The sequence below is a fragment of the Sebastes fasciatus genome, chromosome 2 (assembly GCF_043250625.1).
Source record: "Sebastes fasciatus isolate fSebFas1 chromosome 2, fSebFas1.pri, whole genome shotgun sequence".
NCBI classification, from domain to species: domain Eukaryota; kingdom Metazoa; phylum Chordata; class Actinopteri; order Perciformes; family Sebastidae; genus Sebastes; species Sebastes fasciatus.
In genome coordinates, this window is record NC_133796.1 from 38,447,432 (window position 1) to 38,472,130 (window position 24,699).

Sequence of the window (24,699 nt, forward strand, 5' to 3'; positions counted from 1 at the left end):
TATGAACACAGGGGGAGGACAAATGAAGTCAAATATTAGCAGTCCAAGGTTATCACCTATAGGGCTGGGAGGACGGGGACCGATTTCGATCTCCCGATTCGATACTATCACGATACTTGGGTGGCGATTCGATATGTATTGCATTTTTCAAGTATTGCGATTCTACAAGAATTGCGACTCTGCCAGTAGTCATGCACACACAGACAGAAATCTGCCTTGGTCCAAGAGATGCTTTGGAGCTCTTAGTTTTAAACCAGCGACGTGACGGGTGATTCCATGTGGACAAACAGCTGAAACTGTGAGCCAGCTATTTTTCGTTTGCTATAGCAAACAGCCAATAATTGTCTCTTCTTCCCGTATACCTGCTTCTTCTGGACTCCACAAGAGGGCAACACTTGTGCTACACAGCGAAGGAAACCAAGATTTCCCTGAACTGTACATGATAACAGTGCTTCGTGCACAGCTTTGATGGAGTAAACCCTGAATAAATCGATGAACTCTTCCCTCACTGTGCCGGCATCCTGAACCTCTGCATCCGGGCTAAACTCCACACCTCAAAGACTGCCACAGTAGACATGCTTTGGGCAACAGGTGCAGGGAGCTGAGGCTCCTTTGTACTTCCGAGCGTCTGTATTATAGCTGGGAGCGTTTGGCAGATATATTTGGGGAAGCACTAGATGAGGCTCCCGCTGTTGCTATGATACACAACCCCCTTTGAAGCGTGGCACAGTTGAGTTCGAAGTTGAAGTATCTTTAACTTTTTGCACTTGGTGCCGTTGACACCAAAAACAGGACAAGCTTTTTGGAGACGTATAGCTGTATACCTATATAAAGACAACAATGCTGCTAAGGGAATAGTAATGAAGATATATAGCTCACACTCAGATTCACTTTAGCTGCAGATAGATGAGGACACTATATGCAACACATTCTCACTCCAAGCTCGTCAAATACTGCAGCTTGGTCAGTGCGCCTACGTTTCAAACTAGGACTATGACATTTTGAACTATAACTACGACTTCAGTGTTTATAGGAAACTTACGGTTCCCGCTTGTTACATGCATACTGTCTCTTTTCAAGATAATCTTCCATCGTAGGTTTACTCAGTTTTTAGGTTTACTTACACAACAAAAATAGGTTTAAGGAACAAAATACTTGATTATAGGTTTAAGAAAAGATCAGGGTTTGGGTTAAAATAACTGTGTTACGTAAAATAAGTACGCTTGTTACATAACTGCTGTTAAGTAGCCTACGTTAAGTTACGGAACAAAACTACGGTAAAATAAGTCAATGTTGACTTCATTTCACACGGGACACAAACAGCGATCTGCTGGGTGAAAGTCCTGAGTTTGTTTGACCATCCAACGTCCCTCCTACCCACCCTACTTGGACTTTCTGACTCTTTAGACTATGGTCAGTTGCTCTGACATCTAACAATGATGCGGATGGGTTTAACTTGGAGTTAGTTGAAAGCCTGGTGCATCTCATACGGAAGCTAAAGGGTGCCTCGGTGCGTCGGTATCAGACGCCGAGGGGCACCGACCAAGCTGCGGTATTAGTTTGGAGTGAGAACAGGTTGCAATATACATAATATAAAAAAAAAAAATCAAGACAGACGGGACAGAGAGACTGAAGACTGTCAGCCTTGGATGAGTTAGTATTCCTAAAACAGTGTTTCTGCTTGCCTAACAAACGTGTAACATTTGTCTACATCTTGAAAGGTATAAAAACAAAGCATTATCTTGAGCATTTGGGGGATTTATAGGTAAAAAAAATACATCCAGACATCAAGGTCAAACTGGTCTAAATTTGGTTGGAAAGTTTTTTTTAATTTTTTTTTTTTTTATAAATGATAAAAAAACATTTATGAATTTATTTCCACTTACAGTTTGTAAAGCTTCACATTGAAATATAGACTTTGAAAAGCTTTGAAAAAGCTGCACACTCTCTTATGGCTGCAGGATGCTGGCTTCAAAATAACCCCAGACCCCATAAGATCCATTTAAAGGGCCCAACTTCTGAGGCATGTTTGCTTGATTGACAGATAACAGTATCTCATGCTAGCACAGTCAGCCGTGCCTCGGTTACCTCAGATCCCCCCCGAGCAATCCCCCCAACAAAAATGTAATATTGCAGCTCCAGTAACTGCCAAGACGGCAGCAAACTGTAAACTCAAACTGAAACTTTACAAATGTTCCTTCAAAACTCAACATGTTTCCCACTTTCTATTGGTATGACTATGTGGAGATCACTGAGAAAATCTGCAGCATGTTCCTTTAAGATTGAAGCCATTTTTCAAAGGCAAACACTGGATACTCGCTGCAATAACACTCGATTAGATTAGATCGCTCCCGTGTATGTGTTTTCTTCGTAGACATGATGTGTGCATGGCATCACCCCTGCTTCCTTATAAAAGCCGCAGCTCATCTCGGTTGCACTGGAGCATTAAATTAGTGCTGTGACAGTTACAACGAAAGGTTGTTGGCGGGTTTAATTGTCAGCGGTTAAATATGGTGTGAATGTAAGGCAGCCTGGCAGAACGCTTGGGGTCATAAACCACTCTGAGCTGTCGCGCTTTGTGGAGCAGAGCAGAAAATCACTACTCCAAGGGAAAATCCTTGACGGTACTCTGACGGCTAAAATCAATCCCCAAACAAAGCTAGACTTCAGGAGAAATTTAGAGTCTTGGCATACAAACTATCTCATCATTCCCTCAAAAAAGAGCCGACGGGGCCGAAATATTCATTCATTCATCACTTGACATACTGTATATTTAGGCAGAACAAAATGATTTGCACTGGACGCTGTTGATGCATAGTTCTTTTTTTTTTTTATCACAGCCTCGGCATTCACTTTGGGGTAGAACTGGATCTTTCCGATAGCCCTGTGAGTTCAGTAACTGTGAAAGAGAGTAATTTTGTTCAATGACACTCAGTCATCTGAGTTTTTTGTCTTATTCACTTCAGTGTGTGCGCCTAAAAGGCCAAGGACACTGTCTGAGCTAAATGGAGATGACTGATGTCCTCGCAGTTATAATTGTGTCATTACCACCCTGTGGAACACGATCATTAGTCCCGGCGGTCTCTGCTGTAATTAACAGATTGGGGTTGACTGAAGGGAAGACTGAGGAGGAGCGTCTGTCCGTCTCCAGATTTCCGACAAAAACGCACAGGAAATGACCTTAAAGGTGGAAGTGTGTAGGATTTGGCGGCATCTAGTGGTGAGGTTGCAGAACTGAAACTTCTCATGTGTGCCAAGCATGTATGAGAACTGTACGGTGGCCGACCAAGCGGCAACCTCCGGGTCTGAAAAATGAAGCCAATATAGAAGTGCCTTAAACTTGCATTATTTCTAACAGCCAGCAGGGGGCGACTCCTCTGGTTGCAAAAAAGCAGTCTGATTGTATAGCAGTCTATGAGAAAATGAGCCTACTTCTCACTTGATTTATTACCTCTGTAAACATTGTAAACATGAGTTTATGGTCTTAATCACTAGTTTCAAGTCTTCTTCAATACAGCATGATGTTCATTTTGTAAATTATGGTCCCATTTAGAGTCAAATAGACCATAAAGCAGGGGATGCTTTAGGGCGGATTGACAGGTCGCTACCACAGCGTTGTCCGGTCTGGGAGTTGTCTGTGTTTTCGTCGTAGAACTTTAACCCTTTCACAGTCTGTTTTCAGTTCATACAAGGTAATTATAACCTTTTCGGTAGCCTGAAAATGTCTTATTCAACGTTCGGTTGTACTTAGCTCCACCCCTTCATGTTACTTCTGGTTGCAAGAAAACCAAGATGGCGTCAGCCAAAAACCAAGATGGTGATCTTGAGATTTCAAAACAGCAGTCCACAAACCAATGGTTGACATTACGGTGACTACGTCCGCTTCTTATATACAGTCTATGTGATCAACGCAAAAATGTGAAAACGCAAATGGCCCCCTATGTCTGTTCTGGGCTACTGTAGAAACATGACGGTGAAGGGGACTCGCTCCATATGTAGATAAAAACGACTCATTCTAAGGTAACGAAAGCACAACAATTCTTCTTTTCAGGTGATTATACACTAAAGACAACATCCTTTAATTAATATTATATTCCGTTTCTGCCAATAAATCCCCATAATTGTTACACACTGGTCCTTTAAATAATGGAAATCAAGTGTACACTTTCTTCCCGTTTGCAGCCTGAATACGTTGTTAATCACTATAGGGCTTTACAGTTAAGTAAAACATATGCATATTTATGAATAAATGGTAAATGGATTTTCATTCATATAGCGCTTTTCTAGTCTTCCGACCACTCAAAGCGCTTTACACTACATGTCAGCATTCACCCATTCACACACACACACATTCATACACTGATGGCTCAGCCTTTGGGAGCAATTTAGGGTTAAGTGTCTTGCTCAAGGACACATCGACATGTGACCGGAGCAGCCGGGGAATCGAACCACCGACCTTCCGATTGGTGGACGACCTGCTGTACCCTCTGAACCACAGTCGCCCCAATAAAATGGTACACAATGCCAAGCGAAACATTCTCTCAGGGATCCTGCTTCATTCACTGAACTTTACACTTTTGTCAGCAATTCAAGTGCAACTTCTTCTTGGTAAACTTAAATTCTCAACTTTACGAGTTGACGAGGACTCCCCAAAAACTGCACCATTAGCGACGGTTCAGGTGAGGCTAGACTGTCTCATCTGGGAAGGGAAGTGCAAGACCGATCCACTTTCCTTCAGTCCTCCAGATGTAACACCTTTATAGGCCGTGTCCTTCAAAGGAAGTGGCAACTGAATTAGGACAAAGACAGTGTTTGATTGATGGTGTGTTAAAACCAGCAGGGATGTGGAAAATGAGCCTAGACTACTTCTCTGCATGCGTGTCTGTAACAACCCTGCGATTGAGTGCTACAGGGTCAGCAAATGACAATGTCTGCCTGAGAAAGAAACGCCTTTTGTTTCGTCCACACTCGAACTGAAGCTGCGGCCGGAGTTTATCAATGATTGGTGCTGTGTTTGCTTCGAGTGTCCGCGCATCAGAGAGTACTGCCCCCACCATTTGGGAAATTCAAGCCCTATTATTTTTAAAATGAAAAGAGCAGATAGTCTGTAGCTGTGAGATAAGTTCAGCTACACGTCTGAGCCAACAGCTTTACAAAAACAATCTTAACCGCTTAAATTGAGATTTGGCAGTTAAAGTTTTATTGAAACGTAGTCCCTCTAAAACAAGATTACAGTACGCGTTAATTAATGAAGACTTTTTTTCTCAACAGCAAGATAATCACTTTGGCAATCTGATGACATATCGCAATAGCTAATGTGAAAATAGCACATTGTCCCAACGCTTGGGGGGGTAAAACACTGATCCATGCTAATGAAATAAAACAGGCCTTTAGGTAATCTGCATTCGCTCCCATTAGGCTACTTGGAGCAAAATAAGTTTCCAGGCTTGCATGGTGAGCTTCCAGGCTCGATTCCAATGGGAATTTAAACATTTTAGCCCAAAGACCATGCAGAGCAGGCACGCCAGCAAGCCCTCCAGCTCGAGGATTACCACCCCAATCCCCTACAGCTCAGAAATGGTCAGGAAAATTGAATGGGAATAAGCGGGGATAAATAACCGTATGAGGAATGAGGCGAGGGGAGCGGAGCGATGCCAAGGACAGCGTTGGCTGTGTTGGAACACATGCAGTCGGCGCGGTGCAGATGGCAGAGATGGATGCCACCCAGAAGAGAGTTTGAGAAGTGGGACATGGAGAGACTCAGAGGAGCAGCAGTACACACACACACACACACTGCACACTGCCGTTGAGTGAAATGACTATAATTCATTACAGGTCTTTCACTGACCTTTTACCAGAGTGCTCACCCACTGTGACTCCGGCAGACCTCTGCCAGTGTTACACAGTAGGTCGGTTCAATCCACCCGCTGCACACAGAGAGGCTCTCCTCGCGCTCTCAGACTTTCAGCGACATGAACAGAGCTTTGGCCAGCAGTACTGCTTGTACTTTCCAACACTGTCCTCTCTGTCATTATCTCTGTTTGAGCAGTGACAAGAGGGACTTTATTGTTATTTTTACCCCTGCCCGTCTGGCTGCGTGTTTGATAGCAGCCAAGATGATTTTTCTGTAACCTTTATTTAAGGATGATTCCAGTTTATTCCAACTGGGATCTTATTTTGTAGCTTTGATCATTGTTTCTATCGGTTATGATAAAATTGTAATCGCCAACGTAATTGCTCAATTGTGGCATCGCTACATCGGTAGGATAAGTCAAAGTCAAATCTGGAAGTATGTCTGTAAACAGTGATTGATGCTTTAAACAAATAAGCTTGGCTTTTAAAGGGGACCTATTATACTTATTTTCAGGTGCATACTTGTATTTTGGGTTACTACTAGAACATGTTTACATGCTTTAATGTTCAAAAAACGCTTCATTTTTCTCATACCGGCTGCGCTGCTCCACCTCTTTTCACCCTCTGTCTGAAACGCTCTGTTTGAGCTCCTACCCCACCCTCCACAAAAAAAAACAGTCTGCTCTGATTGGTCAGCTGGCCTAGTACTGTTATGATTGGTCAAATGAACCGAACTCTACGAACTCTGCTCCAGCTCTGCTCGAACAGGCTTTGTTTGATGGTGTGCCAAACTATAGCTGAAAGGCAGAGGGTTACTTGGTGACATCACCACGTTACAGAAGAAAAGGCAGGACTTCAAGCGAGGCGTTTCAGCAGCTGTGTTTCTGCGGCGGAAAAGCACAAAAGCATAATAGGTCGTCTTTAAAACCCATATAATAGTCTGACTGTGTTTATTACCCAGTCTGACTTCTTTTTAGCGTTGTCGCCTCCTCCTAGATCGCCGCAATTAACATGTTATGATAGAAGCTTTGGGCTAAATGTATGAAATTCAAGTTGTAATAAACCAGAATTGTCCTTTAACTGGGGGTAGTTTTGCTGTGAACAGTGCTCTCTCTTTCAAGAATCCATTGTTCCACACTCACACAGTTGCATGAATTCACACCTGGAAGCTGCACAGTACAACCGTCGTCTAATCTGTTGGCCACTGAGCAGCTCATAGGATCAGTCGGGGGGTAAGGGGTCTTGCTCAAGAGCACTTCAGGGCACTGCAGGGCACTCAGATTAATCCTGCTGGGAGATTGAACCATTGACCCTCTGCCTAGAATTTGGCAGACAAATACTGTGTCTATTGACCTGTGGATCGGAGGGTGAGATTGTGGTGGTGATCCAGCCCCTAAACAGACATCTATTGTAATTCTGTATGCATTGGAGTCCTGTGACATTGAGTTCTTCCTGGATTGGAATAATGCCACCATTGTATGAAACCAAAACTCCTATGGAAAAGTTTAAAGAAACAGCGCAACATTTTGGGCAATTTGCTTATTGAATTTCTTTCTTTCTTTCTTTTTTGCTTTCACAGTTTTGTTTATTGAAGTTTTCGGCGCAGATTTTAGGTTTCGATGCCCAATTACGGACAGGTAAATGTACATAGGTAAATACTTATACACATGGAGAGAGATAGCGATAGTGATAGTAACAGTAAAAAAAAGAAAATTCTTATCATAATAAGAAAAATAATACAAATAATAATACAAATAATAATAATAATAATAATAATAATACAAACAATTCAAATAATAACAATAATAATGACATTAAAAATAGAAGTAAACATAAATACATAAAAATGAAATAAAATAAATATAGCAATAGTGATATTAAAAATCTAAGTAAAAGGCATTAATTAAAAAAAATAAGTAAATAAAGAAAAAAATGAAATAAAAATTTAATTTACAAATAAACAAACAATTTACCACTTATTGAATTTCTGGTCGACTTGATAATACTGAATGGATGATAATTCATTCATGGGCACGCTGTGACAGTTTTGTTTCGGCTTTCTACATATAATACATGCAGCCTTAACTTGAATTAAATTGTCAAAGAACGGTTCAAAGGTCATCAAACCCTCTGTAATGTATGAAAGTGAATTGTTTAAAAGATTTCCTGACTGTCTGTATAAGAGACACTGAAGGTGCCAGAACCCCCCAAGACATAAGAGCATGGGGTTGTCTCATTTTAACTACAGGCATCGTTGTGTCTTCTGGTGTATTTAAGTGCTGGTTGGAATGTCGAGGACTTCCAAGTTGATTACTGAACATGTGCTTTGTCTTGGAGGACAAACAACAAACTTTTACGAAGGGCACCGCTTACAGCAGGTTGTTGGCAGAGGCTTAAACTATTGCCTTTTAGCTTGTCCTTGTCTTTATCTACCTTACTGACTGCCTGTCTGTCCTCCTCTGTGTATCTCCCCCAACTCAACCCCCGCCACTTTCTACAATATACAGGACCGAGGAGAAGCGGGCCCTGTTGCTCATTCGTTCCCTGTCATTACATCCTTGTTTTAACACGGCGGAGGCAGAGTTCCCACAGAGAACCTGATTGATTCGCAGAAGTACGAGCACAGCCAATTACTCTTTAATGCCACTGAGTGAGAGCCAATTCAGCCAGCGGCGCTCGCCAATGCCACAAAAGACAGACGCACACTGGTGCTCCCATCATCGCGGGCCGAATAAAGACAAATGAGGATTATCTAAACTGCTCCCAATCAATACGTCACTTTGCCTCTCGGCGCACATCGCATTACCTCTCAACGGCGCTGCTTTGAGAACATTAATGGTAATGACTTGACACTGAAGTGGTCTGTGATACAGGATGAGTAAAAACCCTTCATCATAGGTGTGTATTTCCATGTTTCTCTGGCTGCTGATGTTGTTATGTGTGACCAGACTCGGCAGGGAAAAGTAAGCAGAAGCTGTCAGTTTTCGCGGATTAGCGGTAGCATAGGGGCAGGTGCTGCACTCCGGGTGGAGACACATTGTGTTTCCCTGAGCTTATCTAAAATCCCAGGACAGCTACACACACACACAAACACATGTGCACTCACACACACCATCAGTCCTGCTGTGGAAGTCCTGCAGGCAGGCTCTGCCCTTGATTAGCTCAGTTCCAACCTCCGTGGATATGATTCCTGCAGGTTTGCACTCCAAGGGATCTGTCGGTATGTCTGTCTGTTTGTAGCCGCGGCCTAGCGCCACCATGAATCTGTCCGTCTGTGTGACTGTCAGTGTCAGTGTGTACTGGTCTGTCCCACCCAGAAGCCAAACGCACAGCTCATCTCAGCTCTTCTGCAAACATACGATAACGGCACCTCTATCAGCCCCCGGCAACACAGAGATTCAAGATGGGTAAAATCCTGCACAAATCACTTCATAAATCCTAATTCATCTGTCCCGGGAGTACGGGATCTGGACACAACGTTATCAGTTGGGAACATCTTGGCTAACAGGGCTCAGGATATGTGGACACACAGAAAGCATTTACTGAACCAGCAACCAAAGCCTCCACGGGGGGGGGGGGATGTTCAGAATAACTGACAAGTCAGTTCTCCCAAATTATACAAAAAGACATTTTCAGCCATCCCCGGTGACATCCAACCATGCAGATAGTTTTGGTTTCACGTGCCGAGGTTTTTCGATATCTATCGCAGATTCCTGCCGCCATCCCAATATCATGGAGGTGAATGGAATTTAGATTGTATTGCTCACAGCATTGAAAAATAACTGCTAATCGACAGTTTACACTCAAACTAATTTTTACTGAGGAAATTATCTCCAAGACTAGAATTACCGCCTCGCTTGTATGCGTCCGCCAATCAGTCAAGTTTCAGTTTACAACCATGTCTGTCCAAAAATGACATCACTTCACCATTCAGGCTGGTCTCATACACTGTTCATAGCTATACCTACAAAAAGTAATGGAATTTGTGTGTATCCCACAAAATCCATTTGTGTGTAATTAACGGAATCGTGAACAAGGAAGTATAAAAAGCGGTGAACGCCATGTAGGGAGCCGGTTGGAATTGATGGGTGCGTCAAATATACAAGACTTTCCCCAAGGAGACCGGCGTTCATGTCCCATATGAAACCAGAAGTCAACGTTGATATATTTGTCACATAAGTCACGTACTTGAGTAACGCCACTTCCGGAGCTAGTTTTAGCCAAACCAGGATCTTTTCATAAACCTAACTAAGTTATTTTCTTGCCTAAACCTAAGGAAGTTGTTTCCTGTGAAGACGGAAGTTTATTTTGAAAAAAGCGGAAATTGACACGTGCACGTTGCTGGTCATTTGTGGGAAAACAAACGAAAAAGGAGTAATAGCTTTTTCCGAAGATATCATCATACGAACCGTTGTATAAGAATACGTTGCATCATTTTATCCTGTTATCCTGACTTTGTGAGAAATTGCCTTAGTTGGCATATGAATTCTTGAGTTATCGCCAAAAAACGTGTTTTGTGACCAAATCCTAATCCGTACATCCTTGAATCCAAGTGGACGTTTGAGCCACATTTGAAGAAATTCCCTGTAGGCGTTCCTGAGATGACGCGTTCATGAGAAGGGTATGGACGTACGTACGGACAACCCAAAAATATGATGCTTCCGGCCTTGGCTCTCACCAGTGTTGAGGAATAGAAGCTGTGCACGGTGAGGTCTGTACATTATCAAGAGTGAACATGACACTGCGTTTGTAAATATGTGTTTCTGTTGTACAATGCTTTCAGTATCCCAAACACAAGTCCATTCACCTCCATCATAATGGAGTGGAAGTTCAAACTCTGAGCAAAAAGTGCAATTCAAGAAAGTCATACAATCTTATTTTTTAGGTTGATAAAATCTTATATTCGAGGTAAGAAATCTATATGCATTAGGTTGTTAAAAGTGTTTCAAGGTACCCGGTTTTAGTTTTTCTCCTTAAGATATTCAATCTCTGTAAATCTGACAAGAAATGAGACTGAAAAAAGTGATTTGCATGACACACTCACTTCCAAAACACCCATTAAGAGAAAACTAGATGATCAACAAAGTAGGATTGCTTCGTGCAGAGCATTCACAAGAGGTTTTTTTCCCAGGAGCTGACAGCAGCAGGACGTATACAGCAATAAAAACATTAGTAAATTGGTGCATAATGAGAGTGTGCCAAAATTGTGCCATAATTCGTCGGAAATTCATACTGTATGTATCAAATCACAACAACATGTTTCAACACAGGTTTTCTTAGTTAACTAGACTAGATTGCTTATTTTAAGGATCAGACAAATCTTGATAGAGGCATCAACACTGTTTATCTTTGTCTTTTTTGTATTTGGTTAAACTGGTAAAAGACAAAGTTTTCTAATGAACATTAAATGATTGTTCTTTATGAACAAGGTTGACAATCTTGTATTTAGATTTAAAGGGGACATATCAAGAAAAAAAAAAAATCACTGTGAAATAAAAGGAATAAAAAGGAAGAAATAAAATAAATAAAAATAAAACCCAATACCGTACCAATACCATGGAGGTGAATGGAATTTAGATTATGGTGCTAATGGCATTTAAAAATAAACGCTAATCAACAGTTTACACTTGAATTCATTTTTACTGAGGAGTTCATCTCCAAGACTACAATCACCACCTCACGGTTGTATGCTTCTGCCAACAGGTCAAGTTTTAGTTTACATCCATGTAAAATGCCATCTATTTATGACTTTATCCTGTTTGACTTTTATGTCAAATTGTCATAATTAGCATGTGAATTATTGAATTATGGCCAAAAATGTGTTTTGTGAGGTCACAGTGACCTTGACCTTTGACCACCAAATTCTAAGCAGTTTTTCCTTAAGACAAAAAAAATCCCTCCAGGCGTTCCTGAGATATTGGGTTCACGAGAATGGGTCGGACAACCCAAAAACATAATGTCTCCGGCCACGGCTGTCACCGTCATGAAGGCATAAAAACAGTCCACAGTGAGGTCCACAGTGAGGTCTGTACATTATCTAGAGTGAACATGACACTATGTTTGGAGATATGTGTTTCTGTTGTACAATGCTTTTGAGTACCCCAAACACAAGTCTATTCACCTCCATCGTACTGTGAAGTGGAGGCATAGAGACAGAGTGGCATAGAGTGGCATACGTTCAAACTGTGAGCAGAAAGTGTGATTCAAAGGAAATCATACAATCTGATTTTTAGGGTGATAAAATCTTCTATTTTCTTATCAGAGATAAGAAATCTACAATATATGCATTAGGTTGTTAAAAGTGTTTCAAGGTAAGATATTCAATCTCTTTTTCAGCGACTGTACAGTAGATCTGACAAGAATTTTCTTTTTCTGAAAAGTGATATGCATTGTTGTCACACTCGCATCCAAAACACCTCTTTAGAGAAAACTAGATGATCGACAAAGTAGGATTGCTTCGTGCAGAGAATTCACAAGAGTTTCTTCCCAGGAGCTGACAGCAGCAAAACGTATACGTATCTTGATATAGGCAAGACAATCAACAACACTGTGTTTATCTTTGTCTTTTTTTTGCATTTTGTTAAACTGCATGAACATTAAATAGAAGCAAGGTGGATAAATTTGTATTTCGATTTAAAATGGGCTTAAGACATATTGCTGCACTAGTTTTATGAAAATTGGTTCTTGATTTTACACAAATAATCAAGTTTAGTTAGCATTATTTTAAGAGGACTTTTTTACGTCTGTCCATTCATTATTGTTCTGAGGGAAATTGATGTCATGTTTGTCAACTAAAACAAGTCACTGTTGTCACTTTTCCCATTCGTGTGTCATAAACAGCCGAGGTGATTTTTGCACTTTCTCATTTGCCCTTTGTGACCAGCAAGTGCAAAATGGACAAGAAATTGATCACAGCCACTCAGACACCCACCCCCACCCCCACTCTATAGATTTGATGTAAAACACTGCATGGACACGTCTAGGACTGATGGTAGCACTGATAATTAGCTCTAAAGTGATTTTATTGAGCTCATTTTCAATTAAAGCAACTCAATGTAGTTAGGGCACTCCAGCCACAGTATTTAACACGGTCCCCATCCATACAAGTGCACTGCATTTTTCTGATTGATCATTTATTTTTCAAAATATTCACATTTTTATTGACTGCTTTTATTCTACATTGTAATGTGAGTTTCCTCTGTGAAGTTCATCATGTTACAACCGAGATGTCTGAAATGTGTTCAAAAAGCTCCAGTTGCAGTAACTGTTACACTATTAGCACCAAAGTCACGGCCTATTATCAGTGAGTGGTGAAAGCCAGAGAGAGAGAGAGCAAAGAAGAGAAGAGGAGCTGAAATCTTGCTGTGGTGTCGGTGGAGATTGACTGGAGATCAGGGGACATCATAAAGTGCCTCCCCAGAGCCTGTTAGCTAAGGGGACACATCAGAGAGTCAGCCTGTGAACCCGGGGAGTTCGGCTGCTCCGGAGCTAAATGGAAGCGAGCTGAACAAACAGAAATAGCTCCGTTTAAGGTTCCAATGTGTCGGCCTCACACTGGGCTCTAATCTTATTACCTATAGCAGAAAAAAAATAAAACTATGGTCTGCAGAAAAATACAGCCTTAGCTGGTGATTGACAGCAACGTGAAGTGGAGAAGGAGTCGCAACATTTGCATCAAATGCATGTTAATAAGAGCCAAATTAAACCCAGCGACATCTCGAGCAGCACACCAAACAAAACACACAGCTGGCGGAGCGGTGAAACGAATCCACCTTTACGTGTCAAACAAGGGCGAGTCACTGTTTTAGTTGTACATAAGAGCCGCTGAAGAGTTACGGGGCACAACAGGAGCTAATGCCGCCATTAATGTGGGTAGAATGACCCATGAGGGTTCTTAACAGCAGGAGAATTCTCCGCAGCAACCTCCCGAGACCATTACTGTGGAAATACGCTTCATCTCTGCACATGCGGAAAATACTCGACTCGACTCGAGCGTCTTACTAACTGCTCTGACTTTTCCCTAATGCGCTCGCCCATAAACATTTCCAAGGACGCGCTGCGGCGATGGAGCCTTTAATTTGAAACATGGAGGGGAAAAGAAGTGCACAGAAGAGGCACTTGAGAGGCTGTAAAGAACAAAAAATATAAGCTTCCTGCAGAGTGGGAGATCATTTGGGTATATTGAGAAAAAAAAAGGCCCATATAAAGCTGAGAACATATCCAATGAAAGAAAGATATGCACTATCTAGGTGCACTTTGGTTCAACATTAGACCCATGCTGGGATTTCAGCCACCGTGGAAAAGAGATATACAGAGCAGCCTCTGAGGTAACAACCAGCCATTTGGGAGGAGGGTCCCTGCAGCACTCCGCTAGGGAAGCAGGGAATTATGTTGTTTGCTCTTAGCTGATGCAACTATTCTCCCATCAGCTGCTTTAGCACTTCCTTTATTTGGAGCTTTATCGTGAGAGGGCTCAACCCAATGTGAACATGTTTTTTTTTTTTAGGTTACGATTAACAAGCTGTCAACGACAACAACAACAGTGTTAATGTCTGTGTCCTCTGGTGCTGAGCGATGATACAGTAGATCTGCCGGGACTCGAGAAGAATATCACTGACAGCATAAACACGAGCTGATGAGGATAATAAGCCTATGATAAGCCCATTAGCGCAAACGTGAGAAATAACAGTAATGTAGCAGCAACAGGTGGTGTGACACACTGAGCCAGAGGGAGAACACAACCCGCGAGATGTAGTCGGTGCTTTTTATCAATAGGAAATTAGTGCTTTAACACCGGTGTCACAGCGTTCACCATATTCCTGCCTCGCAGGATTTATCTGATTGAAGATCTTTGATCCGAAGCTAGTGATAGACCTGTTTTACCACATTATAATAGATGGGCTTACATCTATGTACATACAGTACATGCTGTATACAGTAATATTGGAAGTGGGAAAGTAGAATAGTTGTCTGAAGTCACAGACACACCAAGCCGACATCAAAGAACTAGCGGCGATGAAGGCCGACAAGTTGCATTCGAACACAGCGCAAAGACTACAGCCGATGGCCAGTTAGCAAGTACGTTCTGGGCCTGCGTGAGAGGAAATAACTCTCCGGTGGCGGTAGTGTGTATTCGTCATTCAAAAAGGGAAACAGGAAGGACGGCGGATATGCAAGCCGTTGTTATGATATGTACATGAAAACAAAGCGGCGTTTGCCGACCATTTTCACACCTCTCACTCACCGCTTAGCTTCATTCCAGATGGCCGGGACACAATGCAAAAAACTAGGCCGACGGACGCTCACCGATGGCCCCAAACTGTGTGAATGCCAACCGTCGGCTTGGTGTGTCAGGGCCTTAACGCAATTGATTTTTATTTTAACATTAGAAAATGTTGACACACTTTTGCATGTGGAAGTCTGAGAGGGCATGGGTTTGGTTTCAGAAGTGGTAAACACAATGAGGTGAAAAAACAACAGGTGCGTAGCACGGTATGTTGGTGTTGTTGTTAGTATTGACGCCTCACAGCGAGAAGGTTCTGGGTTCGATTTCCTCCCACAGTCTAAAGACATGCAGGTTCGGTTAATCGGCCACTCTAAATTGCCTTTAGGTGTGAATGTGAGTGTGAGCATCTATGTGTCAGCCCTGTGATTAGGGCTTGGTATCGGACGGTGCCAGTACCAATACCAGTACCCTTAAAGTGATACAGACACCAATAGAGCGCTTCATTCAATACCAAATATGTGAATTGAGGCTGTGTGTGTGCCCCACTGGCTCGCTAATCACCGCCAGCGCACTGCACAGCGCTCACGCAGCGACCCACAGTGGGGCTGCGTTGTCACGGAAGCGTAACGCCCACCCTCTGGTCCCCCCCCAGGGTTAACACTGTTAGCTCTGTCTGCCGTTGTTAGCCCTGTTTGCGTTGTTAGTGCTGCTAGCTGTTAGCCGCCAGCTCCGACATCTCCGTGTTCAGAGCTGTGCGCAGGCAGGCAATCCCGGCTGTATGGGTTGTAGCTGCGGCGGTAGTGGTTGATCAATCACACGTTGCATTAAATCAAAGAATGCCTGCGGTGACTGGCTCCGCGCAAAACCATAGTCTCAGTCTGGTTTTTTTTCTAGATCTGGGTATAAAAAGGATCAATTGCAGGTATTGTTTGACTTGAGCAGTTTTGATACTACTTGGTACTGGGTTATTTAAAGTTCCAATACTCTTACCCAATACTCTTACCTTGCACGGCAGTTGGATTGTCGTAATGTCACAAGATCACGCAAAGAATCGCAGGATCGCATATCACATGAAAATCCATCTTGTCAGGCTTCAAGCAATGCGTTTGTGTCTGGCAAGCCAGAGCACGGACCAATCAGCATCCTGTGAGGAACTCAGTTCTATCAGAGCTGGAGAGTATTTCTTCATTGAAGGAGGAGCAAAGAACGGCACTGAAGGCTTTTCTTGACGGATTTCACTCTTCTCCCGACTGGCTTTGGCACGAGTTTGATTGACAGATGGTTCATCCAATCATCTGTCAAGTATTTTTTTGAAAGTGCCTGCCCTTTTCCAAACAGTTTCCAGGGACAGTTTCTTAGACTGGTTCTGTGTGAATAGAAATATCCTTATCCTGAGGTCAAGGTAAAGGAGGAAAGGCCTTTCAGGTAACTGTGAGGAAAATATGGAAGGGGTTGATGGCCTTCAGTGCAAACAGTAATTCCATGCAGTCCATTAGGCCTATTGCGCTTCATGTGTCCATGCTGTTGCTGAGGCAGAGCCAGCAGGCCAGCTGGAGCCTTTGACTTGCTGAGTGTTGACAAGACCGATCAATAGCAACCGCGGCCTTCTCCCAGGCTTCCTCCAGGATTAAAAAGTCTTTCCCAAGCTAGAGAAGAGGAGGAGCAGATGCCTCAACATCGAGTACGCAGAGCGATGCCTCCAACTGACTCATCTCTGAGACCATCAGTTCTCATGCAGTAACATACATCGTTAATGGAGTAAATGAACACTTTGGTGGGCAGGCTAGTGAGGCAAACACCATCATTAGTGTGTTTCTACATGTGTGCATATTCTGCATATGCAGGCACATTTTCTGCTTTCTGAGATTGGGCAGATGGCTTTAAATATTAACACATCCTCCTCCCGGCTGCAGGAATCAGGCATGCGTCATACATGCTGCAGCAGACAGACAAAATATGCTGCAGCTTCATTGACTTCTAGCACCTGAGAAAAGCATGTGTCATCAAAAAATCCCCCCCCTCCCCACTTCTCCAGTGTCATAAATCAGTCAGACTGGAACACACAGACCACGTACACATACTGCTGGAAACAACTGAACTCCCTCTTTTCAGTGAACTCAACCACTTTCCTCAGTTGTGGATGAATCTAAAGTAAAAAGTACATTTTCAGTAAAAAAAACAAAGTATCTAGTCGATGGTTGTTTGTACATCGGTGTTGCAAACAGGAAGTGTTTGTTCTGTAGCTATTTCAGCATTATATTCTATTGTGCAGATTCACTAACAGGGTTCAGGTGAAGCCTTCTATGGAGGACTGAACCTGCCAAAAATTACAAAAATAAAAATAAATGACTCGATAAATAAATAAATGAATATGTCATTAAATGCAGTAAAAATAATATAAAAAATAAATGTAGCCATTAATTAATTGATAAAATGTGACATAAATTGATTTTTTTTTTGATTTACTGCTTTATTTATTTATCTTTGCATTAATTCTCTTATGTATTTAATTTATCTTCTTTTTTAAATTCCCCTTTTATTTATCCATGTATTTATTATATTTATTGATTCATTGATTTATTTATGTAGGTGTTTATTTGTTTATGTGCTTATTTATTTAAGCATTTATTTTGTATTTATTTTATACTTATTTTTTAATGTGTGTATTTATTTATGCATTTATTTATTTATTTCTGCACAATTTTCCCTTTGCATTTCACCCCTTGTTTATTTCCCCAAACGTATTTATTTCTGTATTATGTTCTGTACACATTGTTGTCACTCATTATTAGTATTATTTATTGATGATTTATGATTTATTTATTTTGGCAGGTTCCATCCCCCATAGCCTACAGCTAATACCTAAAAACACAGCATCACACTTGCTGTTTGAAATATCAAAAGAGTGATGGGAAAACGTGTGTCAAAACTCAAAACCTCTTCATCACAAATCGAAATACAAACAATAACAATTTACGGCCTGCTTAGCTAAGACATGAAGTCTAAACAAAGAGTGAAAACTGAACAAAATTTGTCTAGGCTAAGACATTCGGGATTTTTTTCAAGTTAATAAACACTCCAGAAATACACTATGAAGGGCAGAAAAGTCTTACATGTGTTTTAATGGGAAAATATCAATGCAACCTTTCACAACAGGTGGGGTGCCTCATTTTGCACTTATGCAAAGTTTTGGTACGATGGAGGACAATATGCCAGCCAAATATCCCTCTGAGAATAATTAGATATTCATCTTAAAGCGAGGGAGAGTTAGAATAACGGCTCCATAAGGTGACTGAATGACAGACGGAAGCCTCCGCCTCTGGTCCGTCCTCAAACAGCCCTCTGATTACAAGTAAATAATCTCATCTTCAATCATTCCGCTGCACATTAAACCATTTATGAGGATATAATGCTCACATTTAATGACAGCTTAGAGCCACGGCCAGACACAATATCCGGTTTGTAAAGTACATGAGGAGAAATTAATTTGTCTTGTAAAACATCTATTCTTAGACTGCCGGGCTTTGTTTATAACTCAAATAAAACAGATACAGAGTCTGCTGCGTAAGACATGTTATCCTAAGCCAATTTAAGTTGGAGGTGAGAGTGACTCCATGTCAAATATCACCATACTGTACAGCAGGATGCCAGCTAATCCAGTCACAATAGAAGTCTGAGCCGCCTTTAGGGAGCAAACCCCCAAACACGGATAATGCCTCGCAGCCAATAGAGCCGTGGCTCCTCCCGATTTACATAGTTGATCTAACAATCAGCGTTTCCCAGCCCTCGCTCGTATGGTGTGGGACTGTCGTGGATTGGAGTGGAGCTCTGGGTAAACCACTTTACCATGCAGATCAAACAGAGGCAGACGAGACTGGAGGGCTCGTGGCTACCCGGCTCTCGGCGTGTTTAGTGAATCCAGTCTGCCGTGGCTCCGACCCAAAGACAACTGCGACGAGCGACGAGCAAATCCTTCAATCCGCCGACTGCCGCTCCCAAGCCTCTTAATCAAATAAGGCCATTAGCTCCATCACAAGCACTCTGGGCCTCCAGCACCCACTGACTGGCAGCCAAGTCCAACAGTCATCGTATACTGGAAGCACCCTGACACTCTTAGTTGCTTTTTCAGAGAGGCTGAGATCCCCTGAAGATTTGTGAAATTATGTCTCGAAAAACAGATCAGATGTCTCAAAATTGTTTTACAGGAAAAGTGAGGCAGACACTACTGGAAACAATAGGCACTCTAGTTTAAAGGGACCGTATGTGAGTTTTTACACGTATGAACGTTTGTTAATTGTTTTTTTATTGCCAATGTGTGAACAGGTTGTAAACTAACCTAAAAAGATGAGATCTTCTGCAACTTTCTGAGTTTCCTCTATCAGCCTGTAGACTGCTTTTAATGTGAAGTATGCGGGTCAGTATTTCTGGGAAAATCCAACGGATATAACGTCATGCACGCTCGCGAGTGCCTTTACTCTCTTCAGCTCAGCTTAAAATAGTTATGTAGTTTCGTGAAAAGTAAATATGCAGTTTGGCATGGGTAAAACGTGTACCATTAACTCTACAGACTTGGGTTCAGTTCCCAAACATATAACAGCTGCAAGTGAAGTTTAAATCTTACCAAACATTTGATGAAAGCATGAGCAAAAGTTTCACAATAACCTGAAAGGATCTTTGTGCCAGCCAAATGAATATAAATCCCGTCAAGTTTCCATTTTTTAAAAGCATGCCATGAGTTTACAAACTGACTTCGTACCTTGCAGATTGGTTTAAGTCCATTTCGAGATGCTACAAAGGTCAACTTGCAGTTGATTCAAATAGGTAATTCAACACTACGGACATTAAGTCTGTCTTGTTATCGTGTCATGTTTTAGTGGTTGCAAGCATAGGCTGTGTTGAAAAACGTACTCCGTTGTACATTTGAGATGCTCTAATACATGCATTACAATCGAAGAGGACGCCAAACGGCAGCATTCTTAATGCAAGAAATTACCAAATTCATATTATCATTCGACAATGTCCATGTTATTGTTTGTCTTCTTGGTTTTACTGTATTTTCCAACAACCAATCCCTGAATGGGATTCTTTTCCACATCTGCCTCTGAAGTATTGAATGCGTTACATCACATTTATTTGTCCAAAGCAAATTAAAAGAAAGTGCAATCAGCCTTCATTAGAACAAGAGCTAGATACTGCCTGATCACACAATAAAAAAAAACACAGCTGCATTACAGTGTTGTCCAAAATATCAGAGTATTGATAATAATTGTTACAATTTTCATTTTCCACAGTGTCGATAAACAGATACCAGCTGATCTTTCTGCTCTCTCTTTTGTCCGACAGCAAGTTGACACACATGGCGCTATTTATTTTTCAATAAAACCCGTGGCATCGAAAAAGGAGTCGATTGTTGATATTTTTCAAGGTATCGTATTGAAGTTAGAAATTCCAGCATCGTGACAACACTACTGCATTGTCATTAGATGATACAGAAACTTTGACAGGTGTCAAAATTTTCATTTTCCAAATCTGTATTAAATGAAATTAATAGCCGAAAATCTATTTAAAACTCAATGATATCCTTTGGAAAATGGCCAGCAGTAATGTAAAATACCACTTACAATATCAAGCTGCTGAAACTGCACCTACCCTTAACCTTTACCAACCTTATAAACAGACAAATCAACACATCCATGTGCTTTTTTTGGATTACTGATGCCATAACAACGGTTCAGGTTCCCTTTTCACAAGCTGACCACATGCTTTCTCAGACAACTCCTTGTTCCCTTACAGCCTGTCATCATCTGTGTGTTAATATCAGCTCATTAGAAATCTCAGTCTGTGGGCCCACGGTGAATTAAACGCTGACATGCTGCCAGCCGCACTGCTTTTAACATCCTGTAGCTAATAGATATTGTGAGTCGGTCTCACATGAGCCCCCCGACTCAGCCCGAGCTGGGAAAAGTATAGTCCTACCTTCACAGTAAGTAGAATCCCCGTGGATGGAGGCATAGCCGCTCTTGCATTCACACTCGGCTTTAGTATTCCGGTTTTTGCACTCGGAGTTCTCGCCACAAATGAGTCCCTCTGCGCAGAAGTCATAACCTGAGAGAGCGAGACAAAGGAGGCCTCCATTTACTTTGGACTGCACACGGAGATAAAAGCAGACAAATGCACAAAAGAGCAACTTTGTTCCTGTCGACCACAATACTGCGGATGACGAGGAGCCTGTATGCATAAGGTTTATGACTGCAGCAAATTGTTGGTGCAATAATACAAATTTTGGCTTTCACAACAGCACGTACACACACACACAAACAATATATTTAAAAAAAACACACACACACACATGCAGCTCATGTAGGAAGTCTCAGAGGAGGTCATCCATCCAGCCAGTAGAGTGAAGGGGGGGTCACGAGTGTGCTGCTCTGTAGCACAGGACAGTGTGTTCTCCTGCTATTCTGTGTTGATGTGCTGGTTTGAAGGGTGCTCGTAGAAACAATGCGCTGTGCTGCTTTAACAGTCAGCGACTTCAGTGAGGGGCTCCAGTAGCAAAAGAGAAAGGATTCTCCATTTCAGTTCAGCCAACGTATTTCAGCACAGGACCTTCAATATGATGTTTTACAAAACAGGTGAATGATGAAGACTAGACTGATAGATGGCCAGCCCCTACAGCAGTGGTTCCCTATACCTTTTTTCTTTAAGGGACCCCTTTTTCTCTCATTGAGTAAACTGACGACCCCTGAGTAAGTGACATTTTATGGGTATTTCATATTATATTCAATGCATAACAATAACAGTACAGAACAACTGATAAGCTGTTACCAATTAACCCAAATAGTGAAAGAAATAACGTCGATGAACGATGAATTTGATAGATTATTTCCTGTGAATGTTGCATCAGAGATGAGTTTTCCTGTTAGGATTTTTTTAATACAATTATCTGTCTGTATTACGTATTTTTTTTTATTTATCCTATCATACATACTTAATTGGCTTTTTCTTTTTTTTTTTTTACAAAATTCAGTGTCTCTTTAAAGATAACAATTTCATTAAGTTTTCTTCACAGAAATGAATGAAATACTGAGCTATAGGCTGTAACTAGATATCTGCACCGCCAACACAGAAGTTTCAAAATAAGAGTACACAGCAAAATGTTGTATCACAATTATCTCTTCACAAATAAAAACGCTAAAGGCAATAATAGGCAACATCTCGCTGGACGACTGTGTGTGACAGGGAAGTATTTAGCTCTCTTGTGGACAATCAACAGTATGAGTGTGTGGGACCTGTTAAACAGTTGCAGCGGTGGTTTGTGAGACGTTTCTGAGGACATTTCTATTTAGTTTTGACACTTTCTTCCAGTGACTCTGACCACCATTTGAATCCGTCTTAAAGGTCCCATATCGTGCTCATTTTCAGATTCATACTTGTATTTTGTGTTTCTACTAGGACATGTTTACATGCTGTAATGTTAAAAAAACAACTTTATTTTCCTCATACTGTTGGCCTGAATATGCCTGTATTCACCCTCTGTCTTAAACGCTCTGTTTTAGCACATTTTGACGGAATTGCAAGATAATTGTGTTGCTAGGCAACAGCTTTGGTCCATGTATACTTCCTGTCAGTAGATGTTATTCACATACACTGAAACCAGAAATAAACTGGGACACATTTAGATTGTTTACGTTTAAGACTGTGTAATGGTCTAACTATTGTATATTTGTGACATCACAAATGGAGAAAAAACAGCTTGTTTCAAATGCAGAGTTTCTGAATACGGGCTGTGTGTATTTCCCTGTGGATTGAGCGTTACAATCCTCTCAGAGTATTTATATAGGACTTAAGCCTACTTTATAATAAAAAAAAACATGAAAATCTCACTTTTTATAATATGGGACCTTTAACGCATGAATCCAAGATGAAAACAGCTGCCATCCGCGGAAATAAAGTAAGCTACATACTGTACTTTTAAAGCCTACGTTTCAAGGTCACAGCGAGGTCAGTGTTTTCTTCAGTGGAAGTGCAGGAGACACTAGTGCAGTAAAAGGATCAGGATCCCTCACTGGCTTCCCACCTGGGAACAATTGTATCTATTGGAACACATGGTATCGCTACGGGGATTAAATACCCCGATCGGCTGCGGTGGTGGATTGGAACGTTAACCCCTACAGTGCCTGTGTACCACAGTATCGATCTATTGTCAGACACACTGAGATCCTGCACGTGTACAGAGGATGTGACATGACAGATGTACGGAAAATGCGCAACAGATAAGGAAGCAGACAGACAGACGGACAGACAGAGATGTGATTGTCTCCTGCTCAGTAAGTATGAGCTGATATAGCCCATCATGTCCTGTAATGACAGACAGACTGGCTGGCTGCACATAAAAGCCCTGAGAGGCAGGCAGCCTGGGGAGCCATTACTGAGGAAAAAGAGCTACAGTATGTGTGCATTATTCCTCCTCCACCATCTACAGCAGCACCCCACCGAACGGCGTAAACATGTAAAAGGACTGATTACAATAAGGAGCATGTGTGAGAGTGTGTGCATGTGGTATAAAGTATAGTTCTGCTCAGACACCACAGAAGGGGGGGAAAAATGCATTGCAGTTGTGTTTGTGATAGCTGGATCTTTTGATTTGCAATACATCGGCCCCCTTTTCCGGTGGGATTCTTCTTCTTCTATTTCAGTAAAACAGAGAGGCATGAGCACTCTGCGTAATTACCAATTTAACAGAGGATTTAACAGCGAGGCACAAGTAAATATCAGAGTGGTGGCAAAGTACTGAGTCACACAGTGGAGAAGAGGTCTAGAGATGATTAGAAAATAATGACCGCCTCTGAGTTTTTAGCGATGGTGGGCGTGGGTGTGTGAGAGTGGGAGAGAGAAAGAGAGAAATAGAACAGACACTGTGACTATCAATCTCTAATTGTTAGCTCTTACTGGACAAACTCTCCTCTCGCCTACTCTTCTCTCCCTCTCTGCTGTCCTTTCCTCTATACTCTAAACCTTTCTTCTCCTCTCCTCCCTCCTCTCATCTCTCCTTTTCAACAAGTCTAGTGCCGGGTACACACTATACGAGAATCAAGCCGATTTGGGGCCCGATTTTCCTCTCCCCTCCCAACAACTGTAAGCAAAGCCCGGATTTTTCATGGCTCTAAAGTAGGGCTGTCAATCGATTAAAATATTTATTTGCGATTAATCGCATGATTGTCCATAGTTAATCACGATTAATCGCAAATTAATCATACATTTTTTTATATGTTCAAAGTGTACCTTAAAGATAGGGTCGATGATGTTGGAAAGCTAGCATAATTTGAAAGTAGCATCGCCTCAGGAGCTCTGTCTTAACCCCCCCTCCCCTCTCCTCGGGGCTCCTTCCAAGGCAACGCCCCCCACACACACATGCACGAGCACCGCCGCATCGTAACTACTTCACAGACACAGAGCGGAGAGAGGACCTCAACTCAACAACGCTACCTCATGACAAGTAACCACGGCACTGCTACTTTTGGCGACACGCTTTGAGTTCAGGCTGGTGCACGCCAAGGTTAGAGAACGAGTAGGGAGGCAGGGAGGCATCGGATTGGTTGTCAATTATTAAATTAATCGCC

General features: G+C 41.9%; 1 protein-coding gene across 1 annotated transcript in view; it reads right to left on the reverse strand.

The window, feature by feature from the left end:
• LOC141760306 (protein kinase C-binding protein NELL1-like) overlaps positions 1-24,699 on the reverse strand; it is a 377,384-nt gene that overhangs the window by 187,995 nt on the left and 164,690 nt on the right. Inside the window, exon 12 of the mRNA XM_074622982.1 lies at positions 21,056-21,184. Coding sequence (XP_074479083.1) covers positions 21,056-21,184 — 129 coding nt within the window. The remainder of the gene's footprint in view (positions 1-21,055; positions 21,185-24,699) is intronic.